Raw genomic sequence first — 25,223 nt, forward strand, 5'->3', positions numbered from 1 at the left:
TGGTCTGAGTTGATAGCGTATATAAGAAGAAATAACACTGCACCAACATTTAGTGATGGTACCATAAACGTAATTCGGAAAGAGGTAGCTAAAATATCAGTAAAAGGCCGGTCCAACTGTGAAAAACGAATAATAAAAGAAGAAAATATTTGTCGAGGACGATTAGTGGCGGAGTTGATCATTGAACTAATAGCGATACTGACTGATTATATTTAATATTTTGTATATTAATTACGATATTATGTAGAAATATATTGAAATAGAACGTAATAAATTATTTTATGTACATGTTTCAAGAATTGATAGGCTTGTTAGTAGGGGCTAAATACATTCCTAGGACGGTCCTGGAATAGTTACGGGTAAGGGTCTGCTCGGCAGAGCGTTCTATAAGGGGCTGCGGTTTTGGAGTAATAAACAGTAGGCAAAGTTAATCACGCGGTCGGTTCTAAAAGCACTATATTTCTGGTCGAAGTATAATCACATTGTTACTATTACTATTTAAAAAACAGAAAATTTACATTTTTCCTAATAGTTTGACCTGGGGATTTTTGATTTTCAATTTTCACGCTTCAAAAATGGCTTTTCGATTCGATTTTCGCGTATAACCTACGTGCTTCAATCTTGCGATGACTTGCCGAAAACCGTTGCCCACAATACAATTTGCTCGGTTTCATAACGGCCGTGTCATTATCGAATTGAACATTCGAAAAATGAAATTGACGTAAAAGAAACGCAAAATGCGAAAAATACTTTATTGTTTATCTTATCGGCGTCTCATAGAAAAGGACAATACATCCTAACCTATCTTGTCCTTTGTTGCCCACGCAGAAAGTTTACCATATTTTAGAGCCGGTAAACCTAGATCGGAAGATTACGTCAAATGCAATCTCATTTTACAAAATAAATAAGAACTAAAAGTTCAGATTTTCACGAAATTATATATATTCACATGACAATTGATTCTACAACACCGTGTCTTTATCAAATGTAATATTTACAAATTACCTGCTACTACATTTACCGAAAAATGACCATAACACCTTACTTAATGTTGTTGTGAGAATTTAATTTAATTTAAATAAGAGAGTGACCTTTATTTTAACCAAGGATTCCAGAAATGTCGATATATACAGGGTTCCATTTAAAATAATAAAGTTGATGACGAGGGGATACTTATGGGACACCCTGTAACAACAAAATTATAATATTTCAAATGTTCAGGAGAGAAGCTTTGGATAATAAATAAATAAATGAATGAATATATAAAATTATTATTATTATTTACATGGAAGTCGAGAATTTTAGATTTGAAAAATTCGGTTTTGTAGTATACATAGAAAAAGTCCAAGTTTACTTTGGATTGAATCCGATGAGACGTCGTGGAAGTCTATAATTTGACGTAATACTTACTTTTTAATTGCTAACTGCTTAGTTATTACATCTAAATTGGCTGCTGGTAATTTAGCAAAATGGGCATTAACAAAAAATTGTGAGATGAGTTTTCCTGCACTAGAGACGTCGTTGAAAGTTTGTCGTCATATTTCTATAGGCGGAAACTTCAAACTGTCGGAGATTTTTCGAAAAAGGCCCTCCGTTTTTTGCAGTAATGGCGGTTTCCTTTCAACACGTGGCAATACTCTCGGCACTGGTCTTCGCTTGCTGCTTAGTCGCTCGAGCCAGGATCCTGGATGAAAATTCGGAAAAATTCGCCAAGTTCGTCAACGATAAAGAGGGCACTTTTATATCCGAGAAATTCACTCCCAACATCGAGCTCGATAAAACGTTTAGGTAAGATTTTCATTCGGAGATTCCCATGTCTAATCATCACTATCAATCTAACTTTTTTCTCCAAGAGAGAGAAACATAAAACGTGTATACAATCAGTCATGGCAACAAAATATAATATGGAATAACAATTTTACAACATAATATTGAAAACATTAAACTGCAGGAATCTAGACATACATTAAAGCTGAACTAAGAATATCACAGAAGAGGTATAATCATCTGACTAGACATAGTTATTGATATTTTTCAAACAAACTTCCACAGGCTACTGTAATACTATTTACAAAACATCCGGATTCCTCCTGCGTCGGTTTTTGCTGAGTCGAATTTGCCGACGTTTCGCCTGTTGGCTTCTTCAGAGCTTAACAGAAACTGGTTCTCATTTTACTCTGTAACTGCTTATATGTTGTTTCAGGGGGGCGGAGCACAATGAGGGGCATAAACACCGTCTCGGATGACTGATTCACATATTGGTGACAGGTAAAGATCTGCCTCTCTAAGGTTCACAAATCAGGGTTACCCCTTCGACCTATCGTCAGCACCATTGGTTCTCCGATATATTCTCTAGCAAAATATCTAACTTCTTTATTAAAACTCTTTACTGGGAGAACTCATAAATACGTACTTAATTCGTTTCACTTCACTGAACAAATAAAAAGCATTACATTAGATACACAAGATATACTGGTTAGTTTCCAAGTAGAATGCCTATTTACCAAAGTCCCTATTCCTGAAACTCTCTACAGCATTTCAGATATTTTAAATCCTTAATTAAAAATACATTACCCTGCAACATGTTTTCCTTTTAACGGTCAAATTTTTGAACAAACGCCGGGAACAGCTATGGGTTCTGCACTATCACCAGTCATTGCGAATATATTTATGGAAGCCTTTGAGAAAAAAACTCTCGACACCTTCCACCTGAAACCAATATTATGGAAACGCTACGTCTATGATACATTTTTTATTTTTCCTTATGGTAAAAATCCCTAGCAGATGTTCTTAGACATTTAAAGTCTATACACCCTAACATTAAATTAGAAACTAATAATAATTCTTAGATATTCTGATCTATAGAAAATCATACCTAACATTGCGTCATTTTGTTTACAGAAAACGTACGCACATAGACTGATACCTTAATGCTACCATCACCAAAAATCATCCGCTATCAACTCTCTTACTTACAGAGCCGTTAAACTATCTCAACTCGAGTCACTGAACCCTGAATTAAAATACCTTACCTGTGCTCTTCTCTCTAATAGTTGCCACATCAAAGATATTAAGCATTCCATCACAAAATACACTTCAGCAAAACCTTCCAATGAACCCGAAAGCAATCTCACACTTGGCACTGTTGTCCTTTCTCACATTTAAAACATCACTGAGCAAATGTCATAAAACTATAATTCTTGGATGTAATCAATTTTTCTACCAGCAAATAATCAGAGAGTCTATAGAAATCTATAAGCAACCTAACAATCTTAACCGCGACTCAGGTCTTTACCTGTCACCAATATGGGAATCATCATCATCATCATCTGAGACGGTCCCTCGTTTAGCTCCGTCCCCTCAAACAATATGTAAGCAGGACAGGGTAAAATGCGAGCCAGTTTCAGCCAAGCTCTGGAGAAGCCAACAACAATTTTGACACAGTAAAAACCGACGCAGGATAAATCCAGAAGTTTTGTAAATAGTATTATAGTTATTGATGTCTTGAAAAAATGTCTTTGACTTAGTTTTTGGGAGTTGTATTGTGTCGACCTTACATATAGCATTAAGACGGAAGAAATCACGGCTGAGGTTGTCTTTACTCCGTACTCTGTAACTTTATTCACATCTAAAAAAAATCTGTTTGAATCTCGTAAGCCTAAATCAGACACTTACATAAGCGCTTGTGAGGTTTGTGATTATTTCAATTACCCTGTGTTGTAGGCCAAAGACTCTTGCTGCTCTCAGTTTATTACATAATAAAGCAAGTGGAAGCCAAGAGTGTGATATGATGTCCATAATATATTACAATCTGCACCTACCTACTAGTAAAAATGTTTTTTGATATTTTTTTGGCCACTTGGTCTGTGTGGTGACACGAATTTAGTTTAAGGTCTGAATCAATTCCCAAAAAATTTGCACTTTGACAGAAGATTAACGAACTGCTTTCTCTTCTATAGCCATCTCTTTTGGTTTAATTACTCAAAATTTGAAGTTTCAGGTTTATCAGTAAAGTTTTAAGGGATGTATTTAGGAGAGATTGATGTTAGTAGGTATCCGAGGAAAATGATGAGACCCAGGGCGACGAGGGTGGGGGACAATTTGGAACTTTTCACCGCCAGGGGATACGGGAAAAGGTCTGGATGCTCGAGCACGTGGTGCAAGAACAAAATGGAACTCTTCGGCGCCAGAAGGTACGGAAAGAGGGATCCGAAGGTCGATAGCGTTTTATGGTAAGTGAATATTCCGTAGTACCATGGTTAAAGATATCCAAGCACAAATAAAAAGTGGTGTAACGGTTAATTTACATTTTTTTCTAATTATAACTGCCCCCACCTAATGGACGATGCTGTCATTTTTTTTAAATAACTATAATCTGTCACACTGTAAGGTTGCAGAAACGACAGTTTTATTGTACCCATTTTACTGTTATTAATATTTTTTTAACAGGAAAAACATAAGCGTTTTTGTTGTCGTTTAACAATTATATTCACGTATGGGCACGTTCGATATCCTTTAATAATTGATCGGGCACTATAATGCGGCAATTTGATTATCAAGGCACTAGTAAATTTATTTAGGTACAGGATGTTCGTGACCGAAATGTTGAAACGTTTTTGCGCTGACACCAAACGAGTTCTCAGTTTGTCTCCTATGTCAGTTCATGACCAAAAATTTTGTGTTTTTACAATCGACCAGTAAATTATAGGGTCGTCCTAGGAATTTATCTACCTACACTAACAAGCGGGATATTCTTAAAACATGTATATAAAAAAATTGGTACAAAGTAACAATTTATTACGTTTTATTTCATTACATTTCTACATAGTATAATTATTAATATACAGAATATTAGCTATAATAAAAATAAGGTATCAGTAACTTAAAAAATCGTCACTATCGCGACTCTCGTTTCCTAGTTTATTGACCAACTCCGGTACTAATCGTTCTCGATAAATATTTTCTGTTTTTAATACTCGTTTTTCACAATTATATCTGGTTAAATATACAATGATGAACCGCGAATATAATCTAAATATTCTTAAAAAATACCACGAAGAAGAAGCATGTTGTTAATCGACAGGCACGCGATTATTTTCAAACTTCCCTTACTGTAAGATAAATAAAGTACAGGTGGGGTCAAAGCTCGAGAATTAGGTACATAAATACGTACTTACTGAAAGGATCACATTTAAATACCTCAATAACATATACAAACATATTGCATTTCGATAATACCCCGCAGCATCGATGCTTAATCAAATTTAAAACGGTCCGTTTATGTTTCATTGTGTTCTTCTATCGTGTTTGTCTCAATCGTATCAAACACAAAAAAATTAGAACAAATGGATATCAATGTTCATCACAGAAAGACAATAACAATTGATATAGATTGTGTTTTTGAAACGCCAGTCACTGCGCATACATTTATGGAAGCCTTTGATAAGAAAAACCTCAACTGCTTCGATGCATCAAACACAAAATGCCGAGAAGTTTCAGTTAGGTTGTGAGGAAGCCAACAGGATGATGGTGAAACGTCAGCAACACTATGTGGACGTCGAGTCTCGAAAAATTTGCATAAAACTTATTATTATATATTTTATTAGGCAAGGGTATTGTACAAAAAAATCAATTGATATTATGAACTACGAGGTGTGTTCATAAAGTAAGGTGACTTTTAAGTTTTATCAAAATTAATGTTGTCTCCTGTAAAGTTGTTGTGTTCACATTAAATACGGTGGTGTTCAATTTGGGGTATATTTTATTGGCAAGGAAAGTGGAGCCTTAGACAGTTCTGGCAGCAATTATTATTTTTTACAAAACGGGAACGATCAGTAGGAGACTCCGCTAAAAAATTTGAGCATGTGTACAATAAATCCGGTCCTGAACGCAAAAGCAACGGATGGCTTAGTTTTAGGGGGCAAGCGAGCATTATCCGAGTCCAATAAATTCGTAAGTTCTTGAGGACTGTCTGAATTTATTCAACATGCTCTGATAGATAGGCGTGGGTACGAATTGAGGAAATGGTCTAGTAACGACCGGAAGATATTCCTGCATCGTACCTCCGCCAAGACATTTTTTCTTTTGATAAGGAATCTGAGAATCCTTTGATAGTGTTAGGATTACGATGGCATCCAGCAAGTGACGTGTTTTGATTTTCTACTCAGCCAGTCGACATACCTTGCACAAAACGTAACCTTCTCTCTAACTTTGGCGAGATCTTAATTTTTCCAACACACTTCCGCAGGATAGTGTAATACTTTTTATAAAACTTCTGGACTCCTCCTGCCTCGGTTTTTGTTGACTCGAACTAGCTAACGTCTCGCCAATCATCCTGTTGGCTTCTTCAGAGCTAAATGAGGGTCATAAACACCGTCTTGCATGACTGATTCCCATATTGGTGACAGGTACAGACCTGAGTCGCGGTTAAGATTGTTAGGTTGTTTATAGATTTCTATAGACTCTCGGATTTTTCGTTATTAGAAGAAGTAATCAATTCAAATCTACTATATTCTAATATCAATCAATTCTAATTTAATAACTAACTTTATTAAAACCCCTTACAGGGAAAACCGACAGTTTCGTACTTAATTCCTTTCACTTCATTGAACAAATAGAAAGCATTACATTAGATACACAAGATATCATGGTTAGTTTCCACTTAGAATCCGTCTTTAATCAAGTTCCTATTTCTAACACTCTCGCCATCATTTTAGATATATTAAAATCCGAGAATCTGGAACCAAATCTTCTCACCTTAATTGAAAAATGTTTGCCTGGAACAAATTTTTCTTATGACGGTCAAATTTTTGAACCAACGTCTAGGAGAGCTTGAGAGCCTTTGAGAAGAAAGCTCTCGAGAACTCCTGTCTAATTGGCCTCATGGTCAGGAATCACTAGTAGCTTTTCTTAGACATTTAAACTCTATACACCCTAACATACTTTTTACCACTGAAATAGAAACTAATTAAAACTAAATACAAATTCTTAGACTTCCGATTTACATAATCTACAATTTACATAATGACGTTATCACTTTGTTGTTAAAAGGAGTTCCAATACAACAAATTGGAAAGATATTTATATATCATAAGCTTTCTTTGCCTTTTTTCATAAAATAATAATACACAAAGATGTATACAATCAAAATAGTAGTGAAATAGTAGGAAAAGTAGGAAATATTGGTAATAAATTTAATATAAAAAAGAACCGTATTTTTTTACTTATTTATTTAAGTTACGGTTATTTAGGGTTTGAGTGCTAAAAGTGATAATTCTTATCAATAGAAAATCAGACCTAACATTCGATCATTATGTTTGCAGAAAACCTATGCACAAAAACCGATATCTTAATGCATTGTCACATCACCATCCAGGCCAAAAATCATTGGTTGTTCACAGAGCCGTAAAACTATCTCAGCCCGAGCCATTGAATTAAAACACCTTACCTCTGCTCTTCTCTCTAAGAATTCGCACATTAAAGATATTAAACGTTCCATCACAAAGTACACTTCACCACAACCTTCCAATAGCAATGAAGCTGAAAGCAATCCCTCACTGACCACATATCAAGAGATCTAAAGAGATATCACGTTAAAACCAGATTTATCACTCTCAACATGTTGGATCCGTCAAAGACAAAATTCCATGCATATGCGGCAAAGAGTGCAGAACTAAAATATACAAAATTAAACATATATATAACACTTGTGAGTTCTTCCAGCGCTTTTTTCTTTATCTCCTCATTCATTCCAAACCTCCTCCTGTTTTTTGAGTTTTGGAAAAGGAATTTTTAAATTTTAGGAGTTTTTCGTTGAATTTGGGAATAATCTACCGTCGTCGGAATACTGCTTTAGGCGTAAAGGCATGATCACGCATAATGACGTTTCGCAGGGTTGCGAGTACCTCACTAACATCGTTGGCGTGGCCTAACGTAATTTGACAGAGTAAATACGCATAATGGATACGATTGACAAGGAGCCCCGGTAATAAATACTTGTTAATTTGCTTGTCGACGGCTACGTACCCCAATGCAATTAGGCTGCATTAGGCGCATTAGACGATTTTATAGTAAATACGTCTATTACATGAGAGTTAAGTTTGGTTAGCTGAAAAAAGAATACAAACAAAGAGCAAGCCTCTCCTTTTACGTGTTTAATTGCTTCCTCTATTGTCTATGGTAGACAAAGGATTGCTTGGCTGATATATATATCTTCAGTTACAGTTTTCAACGGTATCAAAAATCTTGCAGATCCAGCCAATTATTTTAACATAAACGGTAAATAATCCGTGACATAAATGTTTGAAATTTGAAGAATAAGTCTGATCAGCTCGAATTGTTATTACATTCAATAAGCTTTCCAGAAGTGCTTTGTCTGAGTAAGACATGGTGCGATTTGGAGGAATTGCTATTAATTAACTTGCAGTCCTGTCCGCTTCTCGTTCCGAACTCAATGGTGGAGGAGTTGCAGTCTTTGTTAAAGAGGGGAAAAAATGTGCCTATTTTAAATGTAAACCAACATTTTGAATATACCCTCTGTGAGGTATTTTCCGAGTCTGACATCAGGTGATTTCGATATGTTTCTGGATTATTTAAATCTACTTTTAAAAACCCAAACAGCGCATCTTTTTTCTGTGGTGATTTTAATGTGAATTTTGACGATTCTCAGTCTAGACGGGTGGCAGCACTTGTGAATCGGTTTATATCCTTTGGTTTGAATAAAACATTGGAATATACCCGAAATTCTCATAATCACAAGTCCGTAATTGAAAACATTTTTAGTACGGCTTTCATTAAATGCTTTAAATGCTCAAGTGATTTATACGGAAAAAATTAAATCTATCCCAATTTATAGAAGACGCTTTACTAAATAAAATAATATAAATAACGTTAGACATGGACATTGTAAATAAATATAATATTTTTAAAAAGCTACATCAAAAAAAAATTGCCGATACAAAGAAATTATACGATAATCATTTTATGTTAAGTTCTAGCAGTATATCGCATTTTGGCAAATTATAAAAAAAGAGGCAAACATTCATACATTTTTTACTAATAACCATAAAACTATATCAGATATGAATTTGGCTGCACCTGCTTTTAATGATTTCTCTATTCTATCACTATTTGCTGATGATACAGCTGCGTTTCCGACATGGAGGATCTCTCAAAGAACTCTAATGAGACGGTGGCAGATATTGTTGATTATTGTAACAGAATAGTCTTACATTAAGTCATAATAAAACTGAATTGATTCATTTCTTATTAAGAGGCATAGATACGAGCATCTTAATTAAGTGTAATAATAAAACGATGGAGGGGAGTTTAGTTCGATTCTGATCTTTCTTGGTTTTATCAGGCGGACTATATTCTCAAAAAATTATCCAGACACTGTTTTGTCATTTGGCAACTTAAAAGAAGGGTCGATTATAGTCTTTTATTTATTAACATGATTCCTGCAAAAATATATTTATTGAAATGCAAATTTTGACATTTCCCAGTCTATACACACTGAATTCGGTAACGATGGTTAAATCTAATTATAATGAGTATATATGTACACGTGCAACCTATGAACATTATACTTTTAGACAGAATTATAACCTAGATATTTCCAAACATATATTAAGTTCGGTAGCGACTAGCTCAATCGTCAATCGTCGACTATTTAATAAATTACCACCTGGGATGAGACGGATTTCGGGCTGCGGTCAGTTTAAGGCTGAGGTGAGACGATTGCTTATCCAGAAGGCATTTTATTCTGTGCAAGAGTACCTGCAGTGCCTTTTTTAATATTATTATTTTACGACACCAGTTTAAAAAATTAATAATAACAAATAAATAACAACAACAAATTTATTTTCAAACAAAAAAGACTTATCGGGATTTAAATAGTCTACGCTTGGATATGGGTATGGACTGTTTTCCTGCCAAGTCTGAAGTAGATAGCTCCAAATTTAAGCCCTCTACTTGATTTTATAGTATAACACGAACTATCCTATCGTGAAAACCTTAATTACAAACGCTTTAGCTGCCTATGCGACCTATATTTAGTAATATTATGGTATTTCCCAAGTTTCGCCTTTTTTCATCGACTCGTGTGTTCCGAGGATTGCTTAAAAGGAGCCAAATATCAAACCGTTCGAAAATTATGGCAAATTAATGCCGCGGCTACAGAGAACGGACAAACATTGATTTCGAAAAAATTGATTTCATCGATTTTTCGAAACCGATCCGCGAACAAAATTTCTTATTACGACCCGCGTCAATTTCGGGTTCTTTCTTTTCCATTTCGGCGGCTTTTCTTTCGCCGCAACAACGAAAAAAATTCGCCTTCGGATTTACCGCAGCCTTCGATTTTTCTTATTGCCACCAAATCAAATTTTAACTTCCATTTCGATCGCATATGCATACTCCCGTCTCGTGGGCCCGACGTAAACGCATCACTTGCGTCTGGTGAAATAAAACTTTGCCGTGCCAATTGAGTGCCGGTTTTATGAACATCGAAAAACAGGGTACAAGGTTATTCATGATATTTTGACACCCACCTACCTTGAATGGAATGCCCTATATATTATTAGCATAAATCGTAGTCTGATTGCAAAAACATATAGTTTATTGACATTTCATTTATCCGTTCCTGACATATTTCAGTTTAAAAGTAATTATCATTCGATTTCTGGACAATAGCTGTTTAAAAATGGTCAAGTCTGCCTTGATATCAATCATATTGACAACTAATCAAAACTAACGATCTGCAGCGTAAGTTAAATAAGTTAAGACATTTCAAATCAGATATACTGATAAACAACGCCACATAAAACATGACACTGCTGTCATTTTGACAGCTCGCGATTGTGGTTTTTTTTTTCTGACGTTTGCATAAGATAATAGAGCAAAAATCTTCAAACTTTTGTGTTTACCTTTTTTTTTCTATCTTTGAAAATTAACCCGGTTGGTGGGTGTCAAAATATAATGAAGAGCCCAGTACATAAACAGTTTCCATTGGAATAACGACTAATTAAAATAATCCTTAAATCGTATTCAGCTTCGCGGCCCGTCGTGTGGACTTAGCCTCGACTTTCCTTCACTAATTTATAACGGGTAAAGACTGACGTTACGCGTTAAATGGAATTAATAAAATTCTGGCCATAAATGCCAGATTATGGAGGAAAAAATGCCGACGGAGATTCGTAAAATAACTACCGGCTTAGATAGGTATTTAGTACGCTTAACATTTTTTGAGGCTTATATGGCTTACGTCGGCAATCGGGTTTGTTTTGTTTCGACAAATTTATCAAAAACCACGAGGCTCGGCCTGTACATTAACTGAAAATCTATTTGTAGCAGTAGGCCGTAGTAAATCAACTAAATCAACAAAAATTAAGATACATCTAAGTAGTTATTACTATATATATTACGTCCTGGAAAATCTACCCGTCCCGGATTTATATATATATATATATATATATATATATATATATATATATATATATATATATATATATATATATATATATATATATATATATATATATATATATATATATATATATATATATATATATATATATATATATATATATATATATATCTCATTGGTTTCGTTACACTAATCCCAAATTTTACGATTAAATCATAACGTTGAACCGACGTGATGTTGTAGCGAAAGCTTCTTCGAAAACTGACCGTCTTGTGTGGTAAGCTGCAAGCGCAAGCTGTGAACGCCTGAACTATACACCAGATGTTATTCTCGTTACCGCTGAGGTTGAAAGAGAAACTTGACGCACATAAAATGAATATAATGTAGGAAAATACTCCAGAAATAGATCGTGACGTTGATATCCCCCTTGTTTATTAAATGGCAGTCATAAAAGTCACCTCTCACAAACAGGGACCAGGGTTTTCTGCTCTGTTAATAACTGGGGTTGCAATCGATTCGTTTCTAAAACATTGAAACCTGATTAAAATTAAATGAAATAATTTGGTGCGTCGCGTGGCTTCAATATTGAAGCAACATCCTCTTGGACCTTTTGGTTAGTAGAAAAATTGTTGTGTACCTGCCATATAATGCCATGACGTACTCGCCTAAAAGTAATATTTTCAGCAAATGTAATGTCATGACCTACTCACTTAAAATTTATATTATCAGCCAATGTAATGTCATGACGTACTCACTTAAAAGTAATATTATTAGTAAATGTAATGCCATGACTTACTCACTTAAAAGTAATATTTTCAGCAAATGTAATGTCATGACGTACTCACTTAAAAGTTATATTATCAATCAACCAATGTAATGTCGTGACGTACTCACTTAAAAGTAATATTATCAGCTAATGTAATATCATTCGTACTCACTTAAAAGTAATATTTTCAGCAAATGTAATGTCATGACGTACTCACTTAAAAGTTATATTATCAGCCAATGTAATGTCGTGACGTACTCACTTAAAAGTAATATTATCAGCAAATGTAATGTCATGACGTACTCACTTAAAAGTTATATTATTAGTAAATGTAATGCTATGACGTACTCAAAAGTAATATTACCAGATATGATGACCAAATCAATGACATCGTACTTCAGAGTCCAGATTGATCTAGGCGTCACTTTTGACCCTAAACATTCTTTCATTCCACATATTGACTCCGCTGTGTCTGCCTCCAATAAAATGTACGGATTTATAGCACGGAACTCTCGATACTCAATAGATTTAGAAACTTTAAAGACTCTGTACTACGCATTTGTTGGATCTAAATTGGAATACGGTGATACTATATGGAGTCCGTTTTACCAAGTCCATTTAAGGAAGTTGGAATCTCTACAACGCAAATTCTTGAAACTCTTGTCTTTCAGGCATCCCCCAGTTGATATAAGCAATACTTGGCTTCGTTATAAGCATAACGTACACAAATTAAATTCCCACCGCGGTATTCTTGTACAAAATTATTCATAATCAGGTTGTTCAGCCTCTTATCAAAATTGAACTTTGATGTTTCCAGGGTTACCTCAAGAGTAGATCAAACAGACTGGGCAAGTTTCCAGCTTGATATATTTTCTTCTTCTGTACGTGACGTTAAAACATATTTTTTAAGGAATGACATATTTGCTTTTTTTTTATTTGTTACTTATGTCCCTGTTCTATAGTTGGTTAGTTATCCCCTCGAACAGTGTGTCTAAATAAATAAATACATATTTAAATTCGCACTCTAGTACTTATCTAATACAAAGCCGCATAGTTACTGGAGATAAAAGGTACTTCGCGGCATTCGACAACCAACATGGCGGCTGAGAGATCGTAGGCAGCTTTTTGTGCTTAAACTTTCGTATCAGTAAGGTACACATTCTAATGTTTTTGCTAAATGAACTGGAGAGCTACGATGGTTACTTGCCAATTTACATAGGTATAGTGCTGAAAGCAAAAGGATTTCCAAGTAAGGATCTATTCTGTAGAAAACCTGCGCCAATTCTACAAAAAAATATAATTCGCATTATAGCTGACAACTCTTGAAACTCCGTTATTGTTAAGTGCGAAGACTTTAATTTGCTAGAAAACAAAATTCTTCCGCCTTACAGGTCAATCTCACAACGAGTGCCCACCATATAACATATGCCGTGGTATTGGTTCCCCTGAATATACAGCAGGGCAGATGATTGCTGACCAGTTTATATTTATTCTATTCTGTAATTAGTAATTGTTTGGTTACCTCCGTTTTTATAGAGCGGGTTCGAAAATTTCTAAAATCTTAAAAATATGGACTTTACGTTTTTATTTTATTGGAAACAGTTGTTTTTTCTGGGTCCTCTCCTCTGGAGATCGTTCGGTTTCCAATAGATTCTCTTTTAAAAAAACTCTGTATGCCTGGAGTCTGGAATAAACGAATGTACAGGGTGGTCGTAACAGCAAAAACGTATTTCTGAACTGGATAGAGCAAAGTCGGCAATTTTCGGCCCTAAGAACCATTTACTGTTTTAATTTTGATTGGGTTATTTAGAAAACAAAATTATAGTTTTTTTCACCTGGTGAACAAAACACAATTAAGATTAGAATACTATATAGAATAATATATAGAGAAATGAAAACTATTTGTTGGATTTATTTGTAATAAAATGGTATAAAAAATGTGAGTACACCACCTGTATATCCCTTAAAAAATGCCCTAATGTTTTTGTGTTTTAGTTTATATTAATTTATTTATTATAACAGGCTACCCTAACATGACCAACTAACGTTACAATTCTGGAAAGGTTCACTAAAACTAAGTACATTTATCTTAATTCAAACGCGTGAGCAAAACTATTTCTAAATCCAGAAAAAAGTCAAAAAAAGAGATATTGCTGAGTTGCTTCCTAAATTTGTAATATATTAAAGGATAGTTTTTCCAACAATTTTGTCTACTCTGTTATTAACAATATTGTGCAAAAAAATGCCGCTGTTTTGGTTATATCTACAGTTCATGAGTACCACCAGCGATTTGGGATTTTTAAATTATTTGCTAACCCTTGTAACAAAACCCGAGTTTCTGTAAGCCTTTTTATACCGGGTGACACAAGAAAGTGGGAACACTCTATAACTTTAAAACGACTTCAGATAGCGGTTTGAAATTTTGAACGGTTAATATCGGCTGAATGTCCGATTTTTTGGCAATATGTGGTCAATGGTTGAATTTCCGGTTTGAGCGGAAACGACAGTACAAAGAATTCAGGAGAACATTCTACGTAGGATAGGATGGTTTTTCCCTTTTAGTTTTGTTTTTTTTTTTAGTTTTTATTTAATTTTTGAAAATTGTGCCTAGGAGGCTGTGACCATCATAAATACAATTTACCGGACTATGGAAAAAATTGTTCAGCCTATATTAACACTTCCAAATTTAAATGGGCTATCTCAAGCCCACTTTCTTGAGTCACCTGGTATGTATATTTTAAAACTCAGTTTTGTGACTCCGGTTACTCCAAGGTCCCTGATGAGTGAGTGAGCCGATTTGGCTCGGTCTAGTTCAGCAATATCAACTGTTTCGCTGTTAACGCACTAATTCATTTTGCAGCATGCTGGCAAACTGCAACGATCGTCTAAAGGCAATCAGCATTGACAATTTTTCGAGCATGATGGAGAGGAGAGACGACGAAAGGGCGGACCAAAGGGCCTTCGATGAAGAGTGACCGCCATCCGTTTTCCAAAATTTGATCTTGTGGTCCAGAACGTTCTACACATATATCTAAAGACAAAATATATAATAAAATAGATATAACATTTTCGAGGTCGTCATGCTTCGTGATTTTCCTTCTGTATAAAGTAATAATTTTCCCGGAAAAGCGGCTGATTTTTTTGTGCCAATAAAAAAAAGTTTTGTTGTCCGAAGTGATTTTTTTCCCTCTCGTTCCTTTGTGACGACGTGAAGATAAAACGGAGAGAAGAGGAGAAATGAACATGAAAAAATTGAGAAAATTAATGTATTGCCCGAAACATACAATGTATATAATGTACCTTGCAAAATCTCATTATCGTTATAAAAACTTTCCTCTGTTAAAATGTGCTCAATTCAATTGGTGAACAGTTGTTTTTGAGAATTGAGTTGTTAATGGACAATTGAGTTTTGTTTACACGATGATAGGGAATACCCGCCATTTTCCAACTGAATAAAAATGCAACTGTGTACTGCGCACACCCAGAAGTTTTAGCTTTTAAGACGATTCAAACGATATCGTTTTGCTGCAGATACGGCCCAGTTAATAAGAAATTGCTTTTTTTGGCAAACACAGACAAAAACAAATAATGAAGTAGAAATACTATCTTAATTCAGAGTCTCGTATATTCTTAAAGGCATATGAAACATTTAACGCACTTAAAAAAAAAAAAACAAAAACTGTTATTGGGCTTTCATATACGACCATTCGGTTAATAAAGCGCACAACAAAAATGGAGTCGGTTATATAGGCCCACCTAAAGCACGACTAAAATAGGTAATGTACATTTAGTTGTTTTTTATATAAACAGCTTTAAATCCTAAAATGCCAAGTTTGCATAAAACATATTTTTTTATAACTAAATAAACCAACAAAATAAAAGCATTTTAATAACAACAACGCAAATTAAACTCTTTGAAAGAAAAATACTCAATCTAATCACAACGATTTAGAACTTGATAAAAACCGATCTTTGGTTACCGGCTGTGCCTTGTAATTCTTTTTAAAATCTTTCTTTCCACAGTTCTGGTGTAGGAAGAAGTTCCTTAAAAGACTTTTTAAGATCTACACTTTCTTCTCGTGCCTATGACTTATCGCATTATCAGTCTTGACAGGTGTTTTGGATTTCATTTATTATTGGATATTTTTTAACATACTAAGTGGAATGTCATCTTCAATAATATTATCGTTACAATCATTGTTAATATTATTAGCATTAACCTCGTTTCATCATATGGTCACATTTTCTGCGTGCTCAGGTGCAACTAAGTGAACACGAATGGCACCTTTTTGCCCAATAACAAGCTGTTGATAATCCGACATCCCTTTTCGTCCATATTGAAATTCATTTCATTAAAAACGTTAGGTAATTTATTAAAGTGACCACCTACTACAAATTTAATTTTTGGGCACATTAGGATTACCTTTCAAAAACCCATAGAGCCAATCCTTACCAGCGACTCCTTTGGGATCATCAAATGGGTATTAACGGCATTCCGATTTCAGTTTTTCGCCAGATCTTAGATGGTTTCTAAGAGTTGTCCTGGGTATTCCAGTAGCTAAGGTTTCGAGTTTCCGCTGGTGAGCCTTATTAGCTGCAGGTACCTTACTTGCAGAGACTGCGCCACTTAAACGTCTACCCAAGTTAAGTATCGTTGTGTCATCTACATATCTGATCTTATGCTAAGGAGTAAGTTGTTAATATGCAGGGTTTTCTAATCGAATGTCAATAATTATAGAGGCGATTTTTGGATTTATTCTAAAAAGAAAACTTCATACTTGAGATACAGCAGCAGCATACAATTTAAAGTGTCACTGGCAACAACGTAATTTTTTCCGCCTCACTCAGTACGTAACTCACATCAAGTAAATCGGCATTAAACAATAAACTTTCTGAATTTATTTACTCGGTTGTCATGTCATTCTCAGACACAAAGAAGAACATTCTTGTTTGACATTTTGACAAGTGTGATAACATTTAAATATGTTTAATATAATTTAAAATTTTGCATTCAATTCAAAAAATAAAAACCTCACCCTTCAAAGAATTATTATCGTTATTATTTCTTAATTAAGTAATGGTCTATCTGTTTCATTAAAATATTTTTGAGACCTTTATAGTTATTGCTTTATATCAAGGGCGCTAATAGAGTCTTACAAGATACGCATACATGTACATAGAACGTTGACTGAAACTGGTACTTTGTGGGCAAACAATCATTTAAAAGGGTCCCATCAGAACTCCAGAAAATAAAGAAGCAGTAATGAAAATCCTGGATAAGCTGAATATTTCGCATGTCTTGGTTTTGAAAATTTTGTACTATTTGTAAAAGAGCTGGAGCGTGTATCCTTCAATGTGGAGGACACTTTCAACAACATAAATAATTTCTACATTCTACTTTTATTGAAAAAGTTCTTAATGATTTAATAACAGAGGATTTTGTTAAAATGTATTAATAGTAGGTAGCGTTTTTTTTTTAAATAAAAATCGTTCATTAATAATCTTGTTCGTATGTAAAAGGTAAAAAAAGCAATCTTAATTTTTTTTTTATGAAGGATGCTAGTTGATAATTAAAAACTAAATATTTTGTTTTATTTTTCATAAAAAAAAGATCCCCATTTAACCAGTGCAGTGGTAACCAAATTAAACAAAAAATAATAAAAAACGCATTGTAGAACTATCACCATCGCTTGTTCACATCATAGTGGTTCCACAAACATTGTATATGAAATTAGAGACCTGATTGGTTAGGCGAATTGGTTCAAAGGAACTTTTCTGTATCTGAAAGAAAGGTCGACAGTGGTAAAATAAACTAAATATACCGGGTGACACAAGAAAGTGGGAACACTATAACTTTTAAACGGCTTGAGGACACAACCTATATGTTTTTGCATTTTTGTGTTCAGGAGGTCATTCCACGTATGATAGGACGGTTTTCTCTTTTTTTTTTGTTCTTTTAAATTTTGATTTAATTTTTGAAGATTGCGTCTAGGAGGCTGTGACCGCCATAAATACTATTCATCGGGTCACCTGATCATGAGAAAAATTGTTAACGAAACGTTTCTTTAATTGTGTTATGGCATATAGCAATTAATGTAATGAACTATTAATTGTTTAGGATAACCTAGTTTTTCAAATAGTACTATGGTGGGAACAAAAAATTTTAAAACCGACTCTTTTAACGCAACATTTCGACACCAAAAATCAAATAAGTAAATACGTTTTTATAAAAACAAAATATTACTTAGGTGGCTTTGCTTCTGTTCATCATCAAGTCGGCATGATTGAAAATTCTGACAGTTTGTACATTTTTATCTGATTATTGATTTTCTTGTGTTGTCGATTTGGATTATCATTCAAAACAATAATCAATTTGCAGGAAAAACTCTCCGACAGGCCCGTGCATTGTATGCGGCTCGCTATCCGGGACGAATTTTAGAGATATAACTACGTGTCCACCTACGTGATGTGTAAGGGGATAGACTAATCTCAACACGCGGTCCAGTCAATTGGCCCCCAGATTTTTTTGTTTGAATTTAATTTCTAAAGCTAAGTTCTAAAGTTTAATCTTAAAATAAATTGGTTATTGAGTAAATATCTATTGCACTTGATTTTTCAAAGAAACTTCCTCTTCCACTGAAACTGAGTTTCAGTCAAGCTCTGAAGAAGCCAACAGGATGATTGGCGAAACGTCAATAAGTTCGACTTAGCAAAACCCGACGAAGGAGGAATCCAGAAGTTTTGAAAAAAAGTATCTATTGCACTTCTTTAATTCAAATAAATACAAAACTGTTTTGTGTTTTGTGTCAACGTAAAACTTGTCTTACGCTAACACACATTGATATACCACTTTCAAATCCATTCTACCGATATTTTTAACGTTTTATTTTAGATTTTCAAAATATTGTGTTGAATTATCCCAAAAAGTTCCAGATTTGAAAGGAAAAAAAATATTTCTATTCTCTAGTTCTTCTGAGTTTCCGATGAAAAGTGTTTGTAGCTTATGACGTAGGTATACAAGCAATACTTACGTTACTTTTTGAGTGTATGCCCGTATCCCATATCAACTTTTTACCATAACATAACATTTGCAACAAAAAATTATAATCGTTGAATCTCAGAAGAAACTTCTCTTCATTTTTTTTTTAAATACTAATCTGCGTGAGCGTGTCGAGAGTTTCTTCTGCATATTTTGTTTTTATAAAAATGTATTTACTTATATGGGTTTTTCCTTCCTGTGAGCTTATATTATAACGGATTTTTAAAATTTTAGTGTCGAAATATTGCAAAAAAAAGCTTTGTTCCCACTAGGATTCATTACTTTAAATGCTTTTTGCCATTAGACAAGTAAAGAAAAGTTTCATTTACAATTTTTCACATGATCAGGTGACCTGATCAATAGTATTCATGATGCTCACAGCCCCCTAGACACAATTTCCAAAAATTAAATAAAAATTAAAAAAAAAAACAAAAACAAAATGAGAAAAACCGTCATATCCTGCATGGAATGATCTCCTGAATACAAAAATGTAAAAAAATATAGGTTGTGTCCTTGAAAATTCGAAAATTAGTGTCGTTTCCGCTCACTGTACTAAAAAATCGGCGCATTAGTAGGAAAAATCTGGTTTGTCTAGTAAAATCGAAAAAAAAAACGTTTTTGAATAATTTAAAAAAAAACGATTTTTTATAAAAACTCCAAGTTAGGTGATACGCTTATGGGAAAAAGTCTTATTTTCTCCTAAAAACCTTTGACGGTTTAACTGGGGTCACCAGGTATATGCGATCTTTTCTATGGTCCCGTATAGAACGCAATAACATTGTCGAAACGTTAAGACATTTTTGTTATTACAATTTTAATGCATAATAAATCAATTTTTTATTGCAAACCCCGGTTTGATAAGTTATCTTCTCAACGTAGACGGAATACCTACCGACAAGGAAACAACGGCGATCGTTTCGGATTTAATTGGAATTTGATAAAATGCGTCAATAAAATCCAAGGCCGAGATATAAAATTGCGCAAAGTGGGATTCTTTAGGCATAAAAAGCGGCAATTCCGTCCGATCGTCAAATTCGACGCTCCTGTTTTTAATGTTAACGTTTTAAGTTGATTTGAAAGCCTGATATTTCCTATCGTTAGAAAATGAGTTGGCCAAACGGTGATTTTCAAATTTTTAAACCAAACAGGTCGTGTTGTTTTTGAAATTGTCACGCTTCGTGGTCATTTAGCGTGTCCGCCAATGTCCGAAGCTAATTGGCTAATCGGGCGATATTTTTTTTTTTGCGGAAAAACTCGGATTGTTATCTCCGCTGAGAGAGTGAAATGATAAAATCTTCTTTCTTTCCCTGAAGGTATTTTCTGTTTGATACCTTGGTAGCACAAAACAAAACTAAAAAAACAAAAAAAAAACATTCTTCGAACACTACACAGTGTTCGAAGTGTTTTCGGAGCGCGAGCATTGAAGATGCCAAGTGAGATTTTGGCGAAACGTCTGCAGGATTCCAGTCGGAGTTCAACAAGCGAACGGATGATATCCCGGAATATAGTGTCATCACATTTTTCCATCCGTGAATCAATACGTGAAAAAAAAATCGATGGTATCAGGCGTTCCTCAAGGCTCAATACTGGAGCTATTATTAGCCAACATTATCATGAATGACATTTAATATGACCATATTTTTTGGAACTTTATTAAAATAAACAAATCTATCTCTACTATCAGTATAAATACTGCACGAACACATTTCTTTAACCGTAGCTACGCAAAGATCAGCACTCTCCACAAATTTAAGCTCATACTGTCTTCCAAATAGCATGTTTATCTTCTGTGTCAGATGAAAATTTTCTAGAAAAAAAAACAAGTTTGTTTGCGAATTGTATTAAGACCGCAATTAACTTTCCTATTAAATTGGTAACTACTCGTTTTATCTTCCCAGGTTCGTGGTCATGAGCACAAATGAATATCAGGAAAGGAGGTGAAGAATTGTAAATAGTAAATTCCGATGATATTCGACGAGTGTTTATTTTCTAAATTGCTCTTGGAAAGACCCTAAATTATCAAGAATAGTAATAGACTCATGTAACACACAATTCTGATCCTTGAGGAACACACAACATTTATTTCAAATCTCGTAAATGGGCGGAAAGAAAATTGTAGAATAACCGTTTGGTGTGCCTCTTCTAAATAATCACTTCCCTTATTGAAACGTATCTATTTTTTTTTTACTTCGTAGTACACAAAAACGTTAACTTACGTCAAGAAGTCTGTTGCAGCGTCAACTGGATTCGTTGTCCCCCTCTGATTTTTTTTCGTAAGTAAACGTAAATAAAATTCGTTATTAAGGCTTATTGACCTTGACATTTACACGTCACTTATTTTGCGCTATTAAAAGCGACTAAACAAATAGGCGATTGCTTTGAAGACGCCGCGCACAAAATGCTCTCCTGGTAATTGGCTGCACGTGGGACGATGCCATTTTGCAATGAAATGTGTACAACGTAGGGTTGGACAAATAGTCGCAGCCCCAAATGGCTTCTCTATTTTGCGACGAAGTTTCAAGGTTGCAGCTGACTTTCGTCTTAAATAAAGAAAAAAGATTTGGGTTATTTTTCAAAGTAACTGCGTTTATACAGGGTGTTTTCTAGTTGAATTGAATTTTAAGAAGGAAACTTCATATGAACATGTGTCGTAAACGTCTTAATTCTTAGTGGTAAAGTTTCCAAAAATGAAATTTTTAATAAAATTTAACTCGCATGTACTATGTATTAAGAGGCTTCATTTAGTGTACCATATTTTTTAAAAATACACTGATTTCCTCTAAAAAAATTTTTTTTAAGTTGCACAACATTGTGAGGAGCGGCATTATGACCAGCGCTGAGATATTTAGGGGGAAAATTTTCTATATATTGTTCTATTTGGTACTCTAATAGTTGCAAATAATGATATCCAGTTAAATTTTGATCTATAAATATCGGATCCAACATATCCCCGTCTATGACACCACATCATACATTCATTGATTGATACCCCTGGGTTTTTATTTCGTGTTTTTGTCTAGGATTATTTAAAGTCTTATGTCACCAATTTTGTATTGTATTTAATGAACTTTCATCAGTCCATAAAATGTTTCAAGACTGTCTCTTCATATACTCCATAGATAAAGTCTAACATACTGACGGCTGCTGCGCTGCTGAGCTGCGGTTACACTTTTATAATTCAGAAAGTATACTTGAAGCATATCACTACTTTCACGCATTTTAACAATAACGACATGTACAATAATTCGAACGTCAACGTTGTTTACTAATATATCAAACATAAACATATTTTTATTTGTCATTCGGGGCAGTCTTTTGAAGTATATAAAAATTTCCGATTTTTGCCGATTTGGCAAAAACGAGTCTACTAAAATATAAAATGTGCTACATAATAGTAATCGGAATAAGATATTCTATGAAACATATAATAAAATATGATGTAGGCTTATGTGCCAGCAAATTTATAGTGTTTTGTTTCATACGTTACTTAGAATAAAACTTAACTACCCTACATTTTGTTTTTATTTATATCTTTAAAAACAAAAAAGGTGCGCCCAATTAAAATGTTATCACGATAAATTGAACGCACGGTACATAGAAGCAGTTTTAATAATTAAGTTAACACGTTTAGGACAATTGTCCATATGAAGCTTTCTTTTCAAAATGTACCCAAAAACACGATGTATATTTTTGAATACCCGCATTATTTTAAAACGAATTTCAAATCCAAATCACATCAAAATGACCTTTCGTCGAGTTGAGTTTTCGCTATTTAAACAGATTGGTTCATCGAGATTTCCCCTGTAGATTGCAGAATTTAAAAAAATGAAAAATACATCTAAATAGAATATAAAGTTTTTTTATTTGCTGTAATATTTTTTTTCTACTCCCGTCTGTAAAACACCTAATTACGCACCGATCTAGCGTGCGGGAAGCTTCACTTTACCACGTCAGTTTCGTTTTCCCACGAATCCGAGCCACTTCGGATATTTCCGGGATTTTACCGCACAGGTTTGGGAGCAATCGGATGTTTTCGGAGATATTTCTCACGCTTTGATTTTTGACGTTTGTCAATTCTGACAGTCATGTCAGTGAATGTATTCGTGTTTTGCGAAAATGTACGCGAAAACTAACGGTCGTAGAAAAAGTATAGTATGCAACACGTTCGGTAAACTTTTTAACTTACTCGTTTATTAAATAAACCGGTGAGTCAAATGCCGTTTACCGCACTTGTTGCATAATATACTATAATACACAACAGGTAAGGTACTAAGCAATAATTTCTCTACCACTCATTAAAAAAAAAAGACATTGTTTTCTTTATTTCGAAAAAGAAGAGTCATTCCAAAAAATTTTCTAAAGTATTTTCGTATTGCAATTAATATTAATAACAATAATAATAGTAATATTCTTTATTACGATTACATATCTAAATACAACCTACACAATAATATATGTACCTCAAAATACATATCATAGAAGAACCTTATTCTAACTTATAAGTTTACAGTTGAGTTTTACAAGAAGAAATAAAATGATTTCCTAAACGCATTGAAGATGCCAAGTGAGATCTTGGCGAAACGTCTGGAGGATTCAACAAACGAACGGATGATATCCCAGAATATATTGTCATCATATATAATAATAAAATAAAACTTCGTTACAAACCAGATACCTTTTGTATTTAAGATTCCTTCGTAAACCCTGTATATTCTGAGATAAAGTAAAGGGTTACGTTACATTGGCCACACTGCGTGTTCTTTTGAATGATAATTTCCACAAAGCTGGGGAATATCCGGTTACATGGCAACAATTCACTAAATGACATTACATTCCTGATTTTGTTAGTGTTATAATTAAGTGACAACCCTATTCCTTTCTTCTTTTAAATAGGATACCTTGTTGGCTGATACCATCGTATCTGCAGTACCAAAACAGGACCAACATTGATATTGGCGATATATCATAACACAGCTGGAATAAACTTAGACCCAAGCAGATAAAGCGAATGTATCGCCCGAAGACTTCTTCCGTCTCCTGAAATGTTAATTTCAACATCGTCTCACTGCCTAGAAAAACTTTCTCCGTTAAGGTGTGCTTACACGGGCAATTTAAACTGCCGTTGGTAGATCGCAGACGATTGCAACTCTGGATGAGTTCTAATATATTTTAATTTATGTACAAAATAAATAAAAGAATAAAATGAAAACGTGAGGCACACCTTAATTTTTCAAATAAACTTCCACAGGAGTAGAATTCTTGTATATATATATATATATTTCCGATTAAACCAGAAATTATTTTGTTTGTGGTGTTTTGGTTAGTTGGTTTGGTTATATCTGTAACTCTTGGAAAGTTATAGTTTGTAAAAACTCATTTTGGGCATAATTATCACTAGAATAAGCCGGTATTTTACACACAGCTCTGATTTAATAACATCATTTTGTAATATTAGTCTAAATAAATAAAATTCAGGGAAAATAAAAAAAAAACATATTCTAGGTAAAGTGCCCTCTAGTGACAGATTTCTGAAACATTTTTATATTGTAACGATGACATCTTATACAGTTGAGAATTAACCTCACTGCGTTAAAAATAAGTTTTAACGAGCTATAACATGTGTATAACCGATTTGACACGCTGATCCATAAGTTTTTTTATCTGCATGAATCCGTAAAATCCAAAAACGCAGCAACTAATTTGGATTTATATTAGTTAAAAACACGATTTAAAAAAAAACCTTCTTACTTCCACCAAATAAAATATTTGAGTAGAAAACTTGTGCAAATTCGATTGAATACGTAATCTCCTTATATCAAAAAGAGATAATATATATTTTTTTACTAAAAAATAATTGAGGATACGAAGTGTGTTCAAAAAGTAAGGCGACTTTTAACTTTTATCAAAAAGCATTTATTCATTCATCGAAATTAATGTCGTCCCCTTCAATGTAATCTCCCTCCAGATAAAATACACGTGTGCCAACATAACAA

General features: G+C 34.0%; 1 protein-coding gene across 2 annotated transcripts in view; it reads left to right on the forward strand.

The window, feature by feature from the left end:
- The window catches only part of LOC132698527 (uncharacterized), a 50,099-nt gene extending 34,742 nt beyond the window's left edge, over nt 1-15,357 (forward strand). The window contains exons 2-4 of one of the 2 annotated variants that reach the window (XM_060664650.1): nt 1,605-1,788; nt 4,050-4,232; nt 15,052-15,357. In XM_060664650.1, coding sequence (XP_060520633.1) covers nt 1,607-1,788; nt 4,050-4,232; nt 15,052-15,166 — 480 coding nt within the window. In that variant the 5' untranslated portion in view covers nt 1,605-1,606 and the 3' untranslated portion in view covers nt 15,167-15,357. The remainder of the gene's footprint in view (nt 1-1,604; nt 1,789-4,049; nt 4,233-15,051) is intronic. The other variant, XM_060664651.1, reaches the window with a different exon arrangement.
- Nucleotides 15,358-25,223: the final 9,866 nt, after the last annotated feature.

The sequence above is a fragment of the Cylas formicarius genome, unplaced genomic scaffold (assembly GCF_029955315.1).
Source record: "Cylas formicarius isolate icCylForm1 unplaced genomic scaffold, icCylForm1.1 PGA_scaffold_2__14_contigs__length_35257938, whole genome shotgun sequence".
In the NCBI taxonomy this organism is placed as follows: domain Eukaryota; kingdom Metazoa; phylum Arthropoda; class Insecta; order Coleoptera; family Brentidae; genus Cylas; species Cylas formicarius.